Source organism: Seriola aureovittata, chromosome 10 (genome assembly GCF_021018895.1).
Source record: "Seriola aureovittata isolate HTS-2021-v1 ecotype China chromosome 10, ASM2101889v1, whole genome shotgun sequence".
NCBI lineage: Eukaryota > Metazoa > Chordata > Actinopteri > Carangiformes > Carangidae > Seriola > Seriola aureovittata.
Window position 1 is genome coordinate 19,550,353 of NC_079373.1, and position 14,676 is coordinate 19,565,028.

Sequence of the window (14,676 nt, forward strand, 5' to 3'; positions counted from 1 at the left end):
ATTCATTGGAAAAAACCATTTAATAACTTTTTACAAAATATACAAGCTCAGTGACATTCCCTCCCCTTCCAAAAACATGGCTTAACCCACTATACATTTTTATGTACACAGTTGTAAAAATGTTCAATAAAATAGACAATCCCTCCAAACAAACGGTGGTGGTCATCTACATGGTGGTGGTCACCAATCATAAACTAACGAACTCAAGATATTTGGCACATTTACAATTGTGGCTACAAAAACAGGACAAAAAGGACATTCAAACCCCTCTGGTGAATGGCCTGCCATGTAGGGGCCTTTACATGTCTGCATCATGAACATGGAAAATGGTAGAAAAAGTCCACAGATCACTGAACAAAACTTAAACTTGGGAAGGATGACCTTATGTTAGTGATAGGAGTGGATTTAAAAAATGCTGAGCGGGCGGTGAATGACCCAGGCTAGATGTTACGTGCTATTCAGCTTCCGTTTCTTCAGTCGCTCCCGCCAGTCTTCAGGAAGTGCTTCAAAGTTGGCATTCTTTGATGCTTTTCCTCTGGAGAAAAAAAACAAACAAAAGTAAAACATTGAGGGTAGGGTTACATAGAATGAAAAAAACTAAAGAAACTAGATGTGAACTCAGTGTAGCTACATCTGTATATCAGTGTTGTATAGTATGTGCACAATTCAATTTTAATTACATTTTGAGGCTGTTAAAATGGTGATTGGACATTGTATGGAAACATACGTCATGAGCTGCTGTTGCTTCCAATCCTCGATACTCTTCTTGTTAAGTTGGTCTCTGTCCTCGTCACTGGAGCTGCTCTTCTCTTCCTCATCCAACTCTTTCTGGATGCTCTGCCACTTCTTCACCAGGGAAGGCATTTTGGTCTTACTCTTCTTTGACTACAGAGCAAAAGAGTGTATCCCAAAGAAAAAAATGTTTTTTTTCTGTGACATTTAACATTGTGGTGACTTCATATATTGTAGCTTTAATAATGAATATTATTGGTATTTAAGCAAAGTTTTCGTTAAATATATCTAGTACTCTCTTTTGACACGTCATGTAAATGTAAACTCCAATACTAACCTTATCCTTTTTGGCTTTCTTGGTCTTGTCTGTAGGTGGAGCTTTTGCTCCAGGAGGTTCGAAGGGTGGCTGGGATGGTGGCAGTGGTGGTTGAGGAGGTAGGGCTGGGACAGGTGGGGCCGGAGGTTCACAAGGAACCAAGGGGGGAGTGACAGCCGGCACACCCCAGTAGGCAGTTGCTGACATTATAGGAGCTGCAGGCAAAGATAACCCTTATTATTATTATTATAATAATAATAATAGGATAAACATTTAAAGGTTGTTGTTTGAATTACCACTCTTGCACTACCTCATAGATGCGCTATACTTTGCTCATTATATACATATTTCTGGAAAGTTCTTTCATGTTCTTTGTTTTTATGATTGGAAGCACTTGCACCTTCTTGCACTGTAAAATGTTCAGTGTTTAAGGAGGACACTGAAATTGGTCTTGAGTCATGTTTCAGTGGATGTGTAATAAGGCAGTTTACACAGATTATCAGGATTAGCAACAAAAAAAACCTATCATATAAAGTTATGTATACACAGATGTGTAGCGATATCTGTTTACCTGCACTGGCAGCAGGCTGGGTGTAGAGAATGGGACTGCTGCCAATAGTAATGGCTTTATTCATCTGACCAGCTTTACGTTTCTGACCTTTCCCCAAGGGGCCTGATGACTCTGCAATCTGTGTGAGTGACAAGAAATACAATAAAAGTTAAACAATGCTGCACATTACTATTCTAAATTTAAACATGTAAAGCTATCAGGTACAGTATTAACAGAAACAATCTAATTAAAGAAGAAACTTGATTATGCCAATACCTTCATGCTACCAGCAGCTGGAGGTAAAGGAGGCCTCCCACTGCCGTCTTCCTCAGTTCCAGGGGCTGGAGGCTCCCCATCATTATCATCATCCATCTCCATCTCCACCTCCATGATCTCTCCATCGCTGTCAGGAGGAGGAGGAGGTGGAGGAGGAGAGCCTGGGGGGAGAGGCGGAGGCGGGGGAAAGTTGGAAGGTGGAGGTGGGCTGTCGGGAAGAGGAGGTTGGGATGGGGACCAGAATGCACTGGGCTGGGGGGGTGCTGGTGGTGCAACAGCGGGATAAGTAGATCCTGTTTTTTGAAATAAGGCAAAAACATGGGGTGTTTGTGAGGGACAGCAAAGCAATGTTCACCTAATATTATCCATGCACATGTTCAATAAGAGTCACACTTATTTTTCTTCTCTAAAATTATTAAAGACAACACTTAAAGGGGAGATTTTTTTAGTATGAAGGAGCAGCAGTAGTAATAGACTGACCTGTAACCCCACCAGTAGATGCAGATGATGTTTTGGTCTCTCCTTGGCTGGAAGTCTGTGTCTGGGTACCTTGGCTGCCTTTCAGGTCCTCCTCCTTGTCCTCCTCTGCTGGGAAATCCCACTGGGATTCACCGGTCCGGTCCTTCACATAGAAATACCGCCTGTGCTCTCTAAAGAGTGGGACAACAGAGATAGAAGACAAGAGTCTCAACGACTGGCCTAGCAACTGGCTGAGTGGCATGATACCCTGGGACTGTGGGGCAAGGGAGTGGACATAATGGCCACAGTAAAGGGGCAGGGGTGTTGACATGGACAGCAACTTTAGCCATCCAAAAGAAGAGCCCAATTAGAGTGTGGTTATGAATGTGGATAGGGAACCCACCTTGCTCTCAAAATTAATAAAGCAAAACAAATCATCTCTAGGTCCTGAAAGTAGCATTCAGCAGCTCACACCATGGTTGTCACATTTGTTCCGTTTTAGACAACCATTCCCACCCAGACACAGGAAGACGCCAGAGAGGAAGTATCATCATCATCAACATCATCAACATCATCATCATCATCATCAACAACAACAACCATAGGTCAGAAAATAACAAGCACACAATCAACTCATTTCACATCAGAAAGAGGAAAATAAAAAAACAGGAAGACATATGAAATAGAGTTGGTCTGACCTGCTGGATTCCCGTCATTGCTCCATCTTCACCTTTTATTTGATGCATGACACTCGTCGCTTCCAGGGCGTCACTCTGTCTGCATTGCATTCTGGGAGTTGTAGTCCTGTAAAGTGCAAAGCTCTCCCACGCAACCAACCTTCTTACCATACCCCCCCTCCCAATATTTTCCTTTGATTGGACCCGTAATTTGCCCTCACAAAAAAGGGCTTAACAGTCTGTTATAGGGAGAGGGAGTCCTCTCTGTGGCAGGTATATTTTACAGGAAGCAGGCTGGCCCAGAGTGTATGCTCCCTTATCAGCAAGGCAGAGTGCCAGGATAGCATCATAGAAACCTGAAGAGTCTGTTTCTGGTAATTATTTCAATCCACTCGAACTGGTTAAGCTTCTCCCCAAGTCATGTTACAAAGTCTGCAACCTCGGCAGTGAAGGGGGTGTAGTCACACGGTAAGATTTTTGGGGGACGAGGGAGTTTAGAGATGTGAAAGGTAAGGAGCGCGTACCTGTCCCAGTGGCAGGACCAGCCTTTAGGGGTGGCGTTAAGTTCGTAATATTTAATGTGTTCAGCAGCTTCCTGCAGCCTGCGGCGAAGATAGACCCCATTCAGAGCGCCCTCCCTCCAGTCAGCGATCCGTGTCTGGAAGAAAATTTAAAAAATAAACCAAAAAGAGAAAGGGAAGGGACAGGAGAAGACAAGAGCGAGATAAAAACCCAGAAAGAGGTAAATTAATGACAAGATAGATGAGTAACATAGAAGAGTAATTACAGTAAGCTTCCAGAATGACACCATGTGATGGATTATTATGAGAATTTTAAATATTAAGTACTACCACATGGCGGTGTGCAAAAATGATATGAAATAAAATTAAGCATTAAATATTTTAGAAGCCCCACTGGGATAGCTACAAGTGGAAGCTACAGTAATATTGCTTATAAAACTGAAAAACCATCCTCTTACCTCAGTTTGGAGCAGAAGCAACTGGAAGTTTGAGATTGCCTTTTTGTTTATCCCCAGGAACTCCATCTTGCTGGTTAAAGTGTTGGCTAATTCTCCAATCTGAAACTACATATTTTTTTGCATTAAAAAATGTCTTAGAAGAGACTGTCACAGTTATTATGGTTAGTAATAGTAACATTGCTGTTACTTTGAGCTCGGGCGTTTCCACTTTGAGCTCAGACGTTTCCAATTCTTCTTTTACCGGAGGTTTTGGAACCGTTTTCTCCTCAGCATTGTCCGTTTCCTTTTCGTCTCCCTCTGCCACATTCTCTAGGACTTTAGAGGGTGCTATAGGACACAAGAGAGGAATTTAAGATTGCAGGAATTTCTGGATCAAAACATTGACAGGTTGGAGTTTTTAATGTAATTTACCCAACCCTGTCATGCATATCACCCTTCACTAGCACATGTAAACATTTTGACTCACCAGTCTCTGTGTTGTCCTGTAGGTCTGAGCCCCTGCTGTTAGACTCTGGGCTGGGAGCAGAGGGGAAGGCAGTCTTCCATCGGTTTTTCTTCAGTAGAAGAGCACGAGAACTAGAGGCTTCTTGGCTTGTCTCAGAACTAGGACTGGAAGCCCCGGTGCTCCCATCACCCTCCTCTAGTGCCCGGAGCTCAGCCTTGGAGTCACATGTTAGAGTCAGGTTAAAACTAAGTGATATTGAAATTAACATATGTCACTAATGTAAGAATGCAACTACTGTGCACTAAAAGACAATTTCAAAGTAATTCCTACCAGTAATCAAAGTTAACAGAAAAGCCGGCTTCAAATGCCTACCTTTTTCCTCTCCAGAGCCAGTTCCAACTCCATTGTGTCTTCCTCTGTCTCCTCCTCACCATCCGAATTATCTCCCGACTGCTTCTTGGCACACACATCTTTCTGGACAGTCGGGGCTGAGTCCGAGTCACGCAGAGGGGTAGAGGGGGATCCTGCAGGGCGTACACCCTCTCCATCAGAATCCAAACTGTTCTCTGTCTCATCCAAACCTTTTAGTAGCCTTTTTCTCCATTTTTCCTCTGCTTCTTTCACTTCAGAGGGGATCAGAGGACCAAGCAGAGACGCAGCCACTCCACGGCGCTCCTCCTCTTCACTTGTGAGTCCTACAACACTCTCGATTACCTCCTTTTGTACAAAACATGAGAGTAATATATCAAAACTCAAATTAATAATCTTAAATACCACAGAATCAAGCTGATTCACATTTGTGTTGGACTTGAATGAAACTTGCCTTCACTTTGGTCTCTTTCACTGATGTCTGGGCTGCAGCAGATGCAGCCTTTTCCTCTGTGTAATAACCTCCATGGGCTGTGCCATTGCCATTAACGCTAGAGCTTCAAAGAAACATACATAACACATCAAACAACTGAATTTCTGTAGTGGGACTAAACCAAGAAAACTGAAACGAAGTGTACCTCAGAATATGTAGGTACAGTCATTTTATCTGGCTTCAAAGATGAAGATGCCATTCACAAAGTTCTGATAATACACCCTGTCTTTCTGTCGGTCACTTTTACCTGTTGGCATACTGCCCCAGGCTTTGCACCTGATCAGCTAGGTAGTGTGGCAGCTCCCAGGACACCTCGTTGGTCACAGTGTTCCAGTAGTAGTAGCAACCAGAGTTGTCATCCCATACCTCCTGCCAGTCTCCCATCTCTACACCCACTGCAAAAAAGCATATGCATGAGATGACACGGAACAAAGGATGACATATTTTAGGTGATATATTATGCACACTTTCTCTCTTCCCATAAAAACACTGTCATAATTTAGGAAATATAATGAATGATTTCATTAGTGTTTAGCAATCTGGAAAGTTGATCCAAAACATCAAAATTCTGCTGTTCTACAAGGTAGTTGGCAAAAAAATCTCTTTCCTTATATTATAAAGACACCTATAATTATCATGCAATTGCTTTGTTAAAATATTACAACAGAGACATGAAAAGGTCTTGACTGGAGTGGAGGAGGCATCCACATTTTTTATCTTTAATACAGACAGATTTGGCAGATGCTTTTATCCAAAGTGACTCACAAGTGAGGGACAACACTAAAGCTTCAGTGCAATAGGAGACCTTTGTGTAAGTAGTAATTACTACATCTATTCAATAAGTGCAAGGAGATCAGGTAAAGAAACGAACCAAAATTGCATAGTAAATTTCAGTTAGGCATGTTAGGGTGTCGCAAATAGTTACCTCCAGCTAGTGAGTACTGAGTATTATACTCAAAATCTGTACTTTGCTGATTCTGTTCTTCACTGGTAGCCGGCTGCTGAGTATTAACCTCAGGTCTGGGTGGGGTAGCAGTTGGGACTGAAGGATGAGATGATGCATCATCTGTACTTGGCTGAGTCGTGATTGCATCAATTTCCTGTGGTGGGAAAATGACAACAGTAATGAATGTTTTTGACAATAATATGTTTTCAGTCCAAAGTATGAACAACACTCTTCTAAGAACTATTCTTTACATAAATAATGTGATTTATTAATGAAGAACTAGGCCCAAGTTAGCACTGTGTTTGTTGCTTCTGTGAATTTGAGGGTGTACTTCTTAAAAGATAATTTAGGATTAACATTAACACCGTTTAACAGTCCAGATAGCAAAAGAAGGGATTAAGATGTGCAGCAAAATATATACTCACAGCCATGAAATTGGCCAGTGTACTGTCGATGTCTGCTGATTGGTTGTGTTGAGAAGTTGCAGTTGAACGCTGAGAGTCTCCAGCATCCTCTTCATCACTATCCTCGTAGGCTCCAAGCAGGGACAACCCCTCTACAGGTGGAGACAAAACAACTTGGCTCAGTCAAACGAGACTTTTTTGTTTCCACTGACTAGGATACACACACACACAGTAACCTTACCTGTGGCCTTTACTGCGGGAGCTTTCATGTTTGTGATTCTCACGAATCTGTGCCCATCACCCTCCTGCTCGTCTGCAATTCACACAGCCAAAAGGTTAATGTTGAGCCTCAACAGTTAGACTGCAGCAAGATGGCTAGCTAACGTTCCACGCAGACACAGACTGGCTAATGGTTGGAAGCTAACGTTATTCACCCACACAAGCACAGTCCTCACACGCATAGATAATGCAAGTATAGCGTAACACTATTTATATGTTACGTAGGTTAATTAAGTATTGGTTAACTGACCCAGTCATTTGCCATAAGCCTATATCTGGCAAGCCCCCAAACCTGCTAGCTTAGCAAGATGGCAGCTAGCTTCTGGTCGATCCGCTACATGAAAAAACAAAGATTTCGTTGCTTTAGCTATAGCCACTTGGCTGTTTTTGTTGACAGTGTATATCTGCACCACATATTAACTAATTTGTTAGCTAAATATTGCTGTGAATTGTTACTGTCTTTGTTTCTTTACCAGCTGGGCCCATTCTACATACCGCGACCGTTTAGCCTTCAGCTAGCCTGAAACTAACAAGCCACTGTGATAGCATGTTTTCAAAAAAATTACCATCAGATCCCGAGGGCGCTTCTTCCCTCTCTCCGGCGTTCCCACTGCGGATCCCGGGAGGTGAAAGCTGTAGGATTGTTCTCCGACCGACTGCTCCTCCTGTGAGGCGACTTTTCTTCCCCATCCCTAGTAAGAGGGCCTGCTCCCTTCACTGGCGTCGTTGTTGCGGCTCTGCTCTGCTGTTTCGAGCTGCTGCCACAAGCGCAGGCATTAACTTCCGGATCATAGGGTCATGTTTTGTGTTTAGCAGAAGCTGAGGTAGAATGCCAGCTAAGTTGCTAACGAGCTTAGGCATCATTAAGTCAATAGAAAACATCGTTGTTAAATCTTCTTCTTTTGTCTTTCAGCCTTTTTCTAATTTTTACGAGTGATCTAGCTTGTGGACCAAAAGCTAACACCCGGATTCTTGAGTGTGTAGTTTAATAAACGTAATATGGGAGGGTGAAGATAAGCAATTAGCTACACAGTTTAGAAGGGGAGCCTCCCACTGATGTATGAACACAGGGATCCACCACAGAGGCAGCAGTCAGCAGGGCTCGAAGGAGGAACAAGTGCCCAAACCAGGACCAGAGGAAGGTCGGGGAGCTACGGATCAGAGTCGATGGGGGCAACGATGGGACCCCTTCTCCACTGGCTGCACGATGTGGCAGCTGTGACTCTCCTCAAAGCCCGTCGGACTCTATTTCAAGCTGGCATCCTGTTTTGTGTCCTGGGGCTGCTGCTGTGGGTGTCCATCTTTCTCTATGGAAGCTTCTACTACTCCTACATGCCCACTGTGAGCTTCTCCACGCCTGTGCACTTCTACTACTCCTCTGATTGTGATGTCTCTGAGCAAATGCTTTGTTCATTCCCCAAAGCCAACATCTCTTTTATGAAGAATGAGAGAGACCAGGTGATGGCTTACGGCCAGCCTTATCGCATATCTTTGGAGTTAGAGATGCCAGAGTCCCCTGTGAATGAAATGTTGGGTATGTTCATGGTCAAGATGTCTTCGTATACCAAGGGTGGGAAGACTGTCTCATCAGTGGGACGATCTACAATGCTGCATTACCGCTCCAGCCTCCTGCAGACGCTCGGTACTTTACTGTTCTCTCCTTTGCTTCTGAGTGGGATGGCTGAGCAGAAGCAGCTCATACAAGTTGAGCTCTTCTCAGACTACAAGACAAATGCTTATCAACCAACTGTTGGTGCTGTCATTGAGATCCAGTCCAAACGAGTGCAGATCTACTCATCTCAGCTCCGTATCCATGCCTACTTCACTGGTATACGCTATGTTCTGTACACCTTCCCTCTGACATCTGCAGTGATCGGCGTGGCCACCAATTTTGCCTTCCTCAGTGTCATTGTGCTGTTCAGCTACCTGCAGTTCATATGGGGTGGGCTCTGGCCTCCAGACCAAGTAAGAGTCAGAGTTATGATAGGAGACAACACCCGCATCCAGCAGAGGAGAGAAGAGGCCCGGAAGCGCATGGAGAGAGAAAATTCACAGAAGGAACTTGATGTTCCCAAAGTGATTGGATCTGTGAATGAATCTGATTTCCAGGGAAGTGACACAGCGGCTGAGCTGTCCTCAAAGAAGCCCTCAGTTATCCCAGATGCCTCTGGGGATGATGCACCAGATACCAAGGAGGAAGAGTCTCATGACTCCAAGGAGCCTGATGAGAAAGACAGCTCAGACGTGTTGGATGGATGCCCGCTGCCTCACCAGGGTGAGACAACCCTCCGACAGAGACCTGGACCCTGGATGAGCCTGTGAACCATGCCACCGCACACGCTTAAAGTACCTGCAGTGTATGTTCATTTGCCATCTTATATCCCATCACTCCTCAGCAGATGGGAAGTGATTTGGCAGATACTGATAGATTCAAGTTAACCCACTGTTTAATTGGCACAAATACAAATGCATGAGAATATATTACCTGTGTTGTAGCTAACAAACTACAGCTTATTGTCTTGTCTTGATAGGTTTACCTCATAACTTTGACCTCTGCTCACCTCTTTCTGCTAATTGTCTGCTCAGTGGACACAGTCCTGAAGACAAAAGCACTATTACAGTCTTATGTTTGTGCCACTTGTGTTTTGATTGTGGCCATAGCAGGAGGTTGCTACATTCCAGCTCTGTGTTGTCCAACATTATTGTCAGCAGAAATCTGGCATGACCATCAGCTGTTGTCCAACACTTTAACGCACCCTTTTTAAGTCTGTTGAACCTGTTTGTGTTTTATTGTTCTGATGTCTGTAGGGTGGCACATTGCCACATCATGGCCAGCTTACAATAACTGAGTCACACATCCTGACAATCTTTACATATAGATAAAAGTAGAGATTGACTCGTCTTACTTACCAATTCAAACATAATTAGACTTGATTGTATTTGAATGTAGCTGATGTGCACTTGAAAAAAAAATTTCACTCTAGATTTGGAAATTCCAGAACTGTTTCACACCCTTTTAGATCCACACAAACATGCCTTGTGATATATTTTTCACAGAAGTTCTGTCATAGCAATTCGTTTTGGAAAATTTGCCTTAAAAAGTGTCTTTGTCTTTGTTTTTAATAACTTACCAGAAAAAAAATCCAAGTGGTCCAGCATGAGGAATTAGTTGAATTTTCTTTTCATCGTGCAAATAGAGACGTTCTATCTCAGTGTAATGGCTGACTTAACTGCCGTGGCACATTAAGTCAGGGGTTCAGCGCTTCTACAAAGTTGCTTTTCATTTCATCTGACCATTGTATTCAGTATCTGTTACAGTACAGTTTGCTCTCTGCGGTTTAATGTTGTGAACATATGTATTTATTTGTGTGTTTTCATCACAACAAAGAACCAAGATATTTTTAGATGGGTCTTTTAAGAAATATATGTTTGTTAATAGGTCTGTTAATAAAACATGTCTGTAACATCAAGGAACATACAGTATGAGAGGGATAAGGGGAGATACTCTTGTAACGTTGGCTCTTGCTGGTAAAGCTAATGATGATAAGGTAATGTAGGAATTGTTTGGATATAGCTCAGCCTCCATGTGTTTAACCTACACTTCAGGCGAGTTTAGGGTTTAAGCAAGTATATGTATGGGTTTGTTCAAGTTGTGTTGATATAGGATTTTGTACCAAAGATTAATAAGAAGCACTCATCACTTGGTTATCCTCAATTGTGTCTTTTAGGATATTCTTCTAAATGCCTCTGAAGTTACATAGGTATATGTTATTTATGCACTGATACTGAATTAAACAAATAAAAAAATACAGTGGTGCACATCTTCTTCTCTTTTAATGTCGCTAACACGAGTTTGGGTGACATCTTTTTCAAATAACAAAGCAGCTTAAATATTTCAATCTATAGAAAAAACTGATGTGATGGGTTTTAGTAGGGTTTTCAGGAAAGATTTTTTGTACACCATGAAATTTTGAGACCAAAATGTGAGATCTTTTTATCAAAACTTTTGGTCACATACATAGTAAAAAAGAAAATTTACTTTACTTTATTGAAAAAAGCATCTTGTCTCTCTGGATGTAGAACATATTAACCAGTCAAAAATATAGTATACTTACTTTTACTTTTTAAATTAATTAAAAAAAAGAGTTTTGAGTCCGATCAGAAAGCATTTTAAAAATTAAGCAGTGATTGTTGACAGGGTTGTATTAAGCCATACTTTTACAGTAACATAATTAAAAACCATATCTACCATTATTATATCTATTGGTTAGATACAAAGATATTATACAGATTTATTTTTATACACACCACACTTATATTTTAGATTAAGGCATTAAGGTTTTCAGTATCTAGATTGAGGATACGCACCTTTAGCTATTTATGCTTTTTCAAAATAAGATAATTAAGTATCATTGTCATAAATCACAATCATAAAAATAGCTAAACCAAATAAAACAGAAAGCTGTCTTATTACATAGAACCTGTAGAATCATACCAACAGACAGCAAAGTGTTGTTATCTTTAATAGGAAGCTGAATGAAAGATGAAAATACAGTTGTGCATGCAATTAGAAATAATATTCCCAGTAAAATGGCTGGTATGCAGCCTTTTCTCATCTCTCAATATTAAAAAGGATTCAAAATGTGCAAAATGATATTTTTAACAATGACATATAATCTTGTTTACAGAACATTTTCCTGGTACATTTAGGAATTAGAAAGCTGCATTTGTGATCTGTTTCAAATCAGAACCATTGCGATGATATTAAGGACCATTAGCAGCCTTTATTCAAAGCCACAGCCCCAATCTATCAGATGAATTATGCATTGGTCTGGTTAAGGAGTGCGCTAATTGACTTAAACCATCCATCACTTGTATTAAAAACCTCACTGTATTTAGCCTCAGCAGGTACATGTATTATCTCAGACTCTGCTGGAACAATTTCTCCTCTTCTTTTTCTTGGTATTTGCAGAATAAATTTAGTTATCACAGAAAACCTTTGAAATTATATGGTGCCATTTCATGCCTTTTGTTGATTTAATGATGACGTTGTGCATCTGTTGACATCAGGGTTATCTGGAACTAAGCAAATTCATAGATGACCCCCAGAATAGCCTCAGCAACAACTAACTGCATAGTCAATTTAATGGAAAAGTATGAATATCATTCTGTATTACTGTCCCACAAACACACACACACAGTACTGTTTACTGCTCTAATGCTGAAATCTGATATGGTGAAAATTAAAATCAATTTACAAAGTCACTATTGTTGCAACTGATCGTTTGAAGGTATATACAGAGTTTTACAAATTTAAATAAGACACTGACATTTTATACATATTAAAACCAAACATATTAAACATTTTAATTTCAAGATTCAAATGTCCCTTTTTACACAGGTCACATTTCTGGACTATTTTTTACTTAGTGTCTTATATTAAAGCTCATATGACTGGTTTTACCATATATGGACCAAAGACCAACACCCTGACGTACAGCACACCCTTCCACCGTAGTGTTCCACTTGAATGTCATCCTGTGCTGGCAGGCCTCGCCACGGCTGAAGGTCACTTTGCTCCTTGACCCCTAAATGTTGTGCTCCTCTTCAGGTTGTACTTCCGTGACCTCAGCTGTAGTCTCACTGGCTGCTTTTGACCCATCATCTTCCTGCTCATCATCTGAGCTATCTGCCCAGCGTCCGACTCTCCTGACACCCTCACCTACTGCTGGAGCGTTAACACAGGGGTTGTGGTCATAAATGACAAGTTTCAACCCCTGCATGTGAGACAGGCCTGGGAATTGGCGTATTTTGTTCCGATCCACATCAATGACAGCTAGAAAGTGCATTTCCAGCAACACTGGTGGGAACTCTGCCAGCTGGTTCCCAGCAAGCCAGATACTTCTTAGCTCTTCCAGCCGTTTAAGTTCTTTCGGTAAACTCCGTATCTGGTTATAACCGAGGTGCAGGGTCTTGAGATTAGAGAGCTCACAAACCACCTTAGGGAAAACAGTGAAGCAATTAGTCTCCAGCCACAGAGTACTAAGTTCCTTGAGCTCTCGCAGTTCTCTGGGGAGGTGGTAAAGCCTGTTGTTGCCCAGGTAAAGGATGTTGAGCTGGGGCAATCTGCAAACAGCTGCTGGGAGCTCTTCAAAGCAGTTAAAGTCAAGGGCCAGCAGCTGCAGCTTCCTTAGACCCTCCAGCTCAGCAGGTAAAGTGCTGAGGTTGTTGTCACTCAGGTAGAGCTTCACCAGCTCGTCAAAGACACAGGCAGCAACAGGTAGCCGACGCAACTGCCGGCCGCTCAGGTCTAGGGTCCGATCAAGAGGCATCTCCTTCAGGTCTCCTACTAAGAAGCGTTGACAGCGCTCTGAGGGAATGAAGGCGATGACGCCTCGCATGGCGTTACCCATTTTCCTCAATGTCTCTGACACACCACTGGTCCTCCACATCAGTTTAGTGCCAGACAAGTGTTTGCACTCAAGCAGGCAGTTGGCGTCTTCTAGTGAATTTCATGGCATCCCATTAATGCTCCTCCACCGCCCCTCTGGAGTTATTGATCCTGATGAAACAAAACAAGTTTATAACAATGTAATACATCTTTGTAATACTGCATCAGCATATGAAGCTGCATGTAGCAGCAATTACATGATTATGATGCTGAATTACACCCTTTAATGTGATAAAAGCCATGATGCTAAGTTATTTAAAAAGAAAATAAGTCATCAGAAAGGAAACAGAAAACATAACAAGCGTAAAGATGATTATAATAAGCATTGAAAAACACCTACTTTCCAGTGTTTGCCTGCTGATGCCCATGACTCACAGCATCTCCTACAGAAAGCCATTTGTTTATCCAACTTAATGAGCTGAAAACCTATTGTATTCCCTGGGCAGATATTCCCCAGTGCAGTCCGTTCACTATCTCTCAGTGGCTCTAAGCTTTGCCCTGACTTTCATGGCAATAGCAACCACTAGCTGCTCTCTCCTCCCCATTTATGCCTAATGACTTTCTCCCCCTTATTCTCCAAGATGACAGAGGTGGGAGAGAGAGAGAGAGAGAGGGAGGGGCAGGGTGCCATTGATAAGCATAAGAAGTGCCTTGTGATGAAAGAGCAGCGAAGGTCATTTACATTCTGTTTTAATCGGTCTGGACGCAGTCCTGGGTCTGTGCCACCGGGCCAGATAACTGGGCCTTCACTGTGGAATATTCTCAAGAATTTGTCAATGTTCAGAGGGAGACCAAAAAGAGTGTGTGCATGTGTTTTACTCTGATTTAGCCTGTTGTTTATCGTTGCATGTTTTTAAATGTTCCTGCATTGAAGGGAAATTGAGTTACAGGTTCCCTGGAAAAATAAGAGGTGTATTGAAGAGTGTTGGAGGGTGAATGACTCTATAGATCTGTGTTTTGTCAGCGCCACATTGTACATGCCTGTTTGAGTTGCTCAGACATCAACTCTGCGGTCATTGAGGCATCAAGACTTCAGTGCCATATCCACTCTAAAAATCCTCCAAATCTAAGGGCTCATGTTTCAGTTTTCCTCAATGGCATGTAGTTTTCAAAGCGAAATAGAATTTCCTATTTATTTCTCTTTGGGGAATCTTACTCCTGAATAGTCACCAGTCATCGCTGTCGACCTGAGGTGTGATTTCCCCATACTATCTTGCATGCCTTCATTAGTGTTATTTTCTAACTAGATAAAACTGGGGAGGAATTTCATTTCCCTTATCAGAAGGGGCAATGGTTGCCC

At 42.1% G+C, this 14,676-nt stretch overlaps 3 protein-coding genes across 4 annotated transcripts; 1 reads left to right on the plus strand and 2 right to left on the minus strand.

Moving 5' to 3' along the window:
* Position 1: 1 nt before the first annotated feature.
* fnbp4 (formin binding protein 4) lies at positions 2 to 7,700 on the minus strand. Of its 2 annotated transcripts, none has more exons than XM_056387857.1 (17): positions 7,492 to 7,700; positions 6,888 to 6,959; positions 6,668 to 6,798; positions 6,222 to 6,396; positions 5,544 to 5,691; positions 5,258 to 5,360; positions 4,807 to 5,151; positions 4,456 to 4,648; positions 4,231 to 4,316; positions 3,990 to 4,094; positions 3,535 to 3,668; positions 2,355 to 2,524; positions 1,875 to 2,167; positions 1,620 to 1,737; positions 1,070 to 1,263; positions 728 to 885; positions 2 to 535 (listed from the first exon to the last, which is right to left on the minus strand). In XM_056387857.1, exons 1-17 carry the CDS (start codon positions 7,613 to 7,615, stop codon positions 448 to 450), a joined length of 2,637 nt encoding a protein of 878 aa, XP_056243832.1. In that variant the 5' UTR covers positions 7,616 to 7,700; the 3' UTR covers positions 2 to 447. The 2 variants fall into 2 exon arrangements, with proteins under 2 accessions (XP_056243832.1, XP_056243831.1); XM_056387856.1 differs by having other exon boundaries at positions 4,177 to 4,316.
* Positions 7,701 to 7,731: 31 nt separating this feature from the next.
* Positions 7,732 to 10,734, plus strand: LOC130176651 (seipin-like). The gene has a single exon (XM_056387859.1). The coding sequence runs from the start codon at positions 7,982 to 7,984 to the stop codon at positions 9,245 to 9,247; it is 1,266 nt and encodes a 421-aa protein (XP_056243834.1). The 5' UTR covers positions 7,732 to 7,981; the 3' UTR covers positions 9,248 to 10,734.
* Positions 10,735 to 11,450: 716 nt separating this feature from the next.
* On the minus strand, positions 11,451 to 13,845 carry lrrc10 (leucine rich repeat containing 10). The gene is made up of 2 exons (XM_056387860.1): positions 13,717 to 13,845; positions 11,451 to 13,487 (listed from the first exon to the last, which is right to left on the minus strand). The coding sequence occupies exon 2, from the start codon at positions 13,375 to 13,377 to the stop codon at positions 12,514 to 12,516; it is 864 nt and encodes a 287-aa protein (XP_056243835.1). The 5' UTR covers positions 13,378 to 13,487; positions 13,717 to 13,845; the 3' UTR covers positions 11,451 to 12,513.
* Between the last annotated feature and the right edge of the window lie 831 nt (positions 13,846 to 14,676).

What these genes read in the sequence shown, in the direction of transcription:
- fnbp4 (XM_056387856.1), bottom strand. Translation starts at nt 7,615, where the DNA reads ATGGGGAAGAAAAGTCGCCTCACAGGAGGAGCAGTCGGTCGGAGAACA. An exon ending in TGAAAGAGACCAAAGTGAAG is followed by an intron (nt 5,152 to 5,257) that starts GCAAGTTTCATT and finishes TTTGTACAAAAG; the next exon opens with GAGGTAATCGAGAGTGTTGT. An exon ending in AAGCAACAGCAGCTCATGAC is followed by an intron (nt 536 to 727) that starts GTATGTTTCCAT and finishes TTTTTTCTCCAG; the next exon opens with AGGAAAAGCATCAAAGAATG.
- LOC130176651 (XM_056387859.1), top strand. Translation starts at nt 7,982, where the DNA reads ATGTATGAACACAGGGATCCACCACAGAGGCAGCAGTCAGCAGGGCTC.
- lrrc10 (XM_056387860.1), bottom strand. Translation starts at nt 13,377, where the DNA reads ATGTGGAGGACCAGTGGTGTGTCAGAGACATTGAGGAAAATGGGTAAC.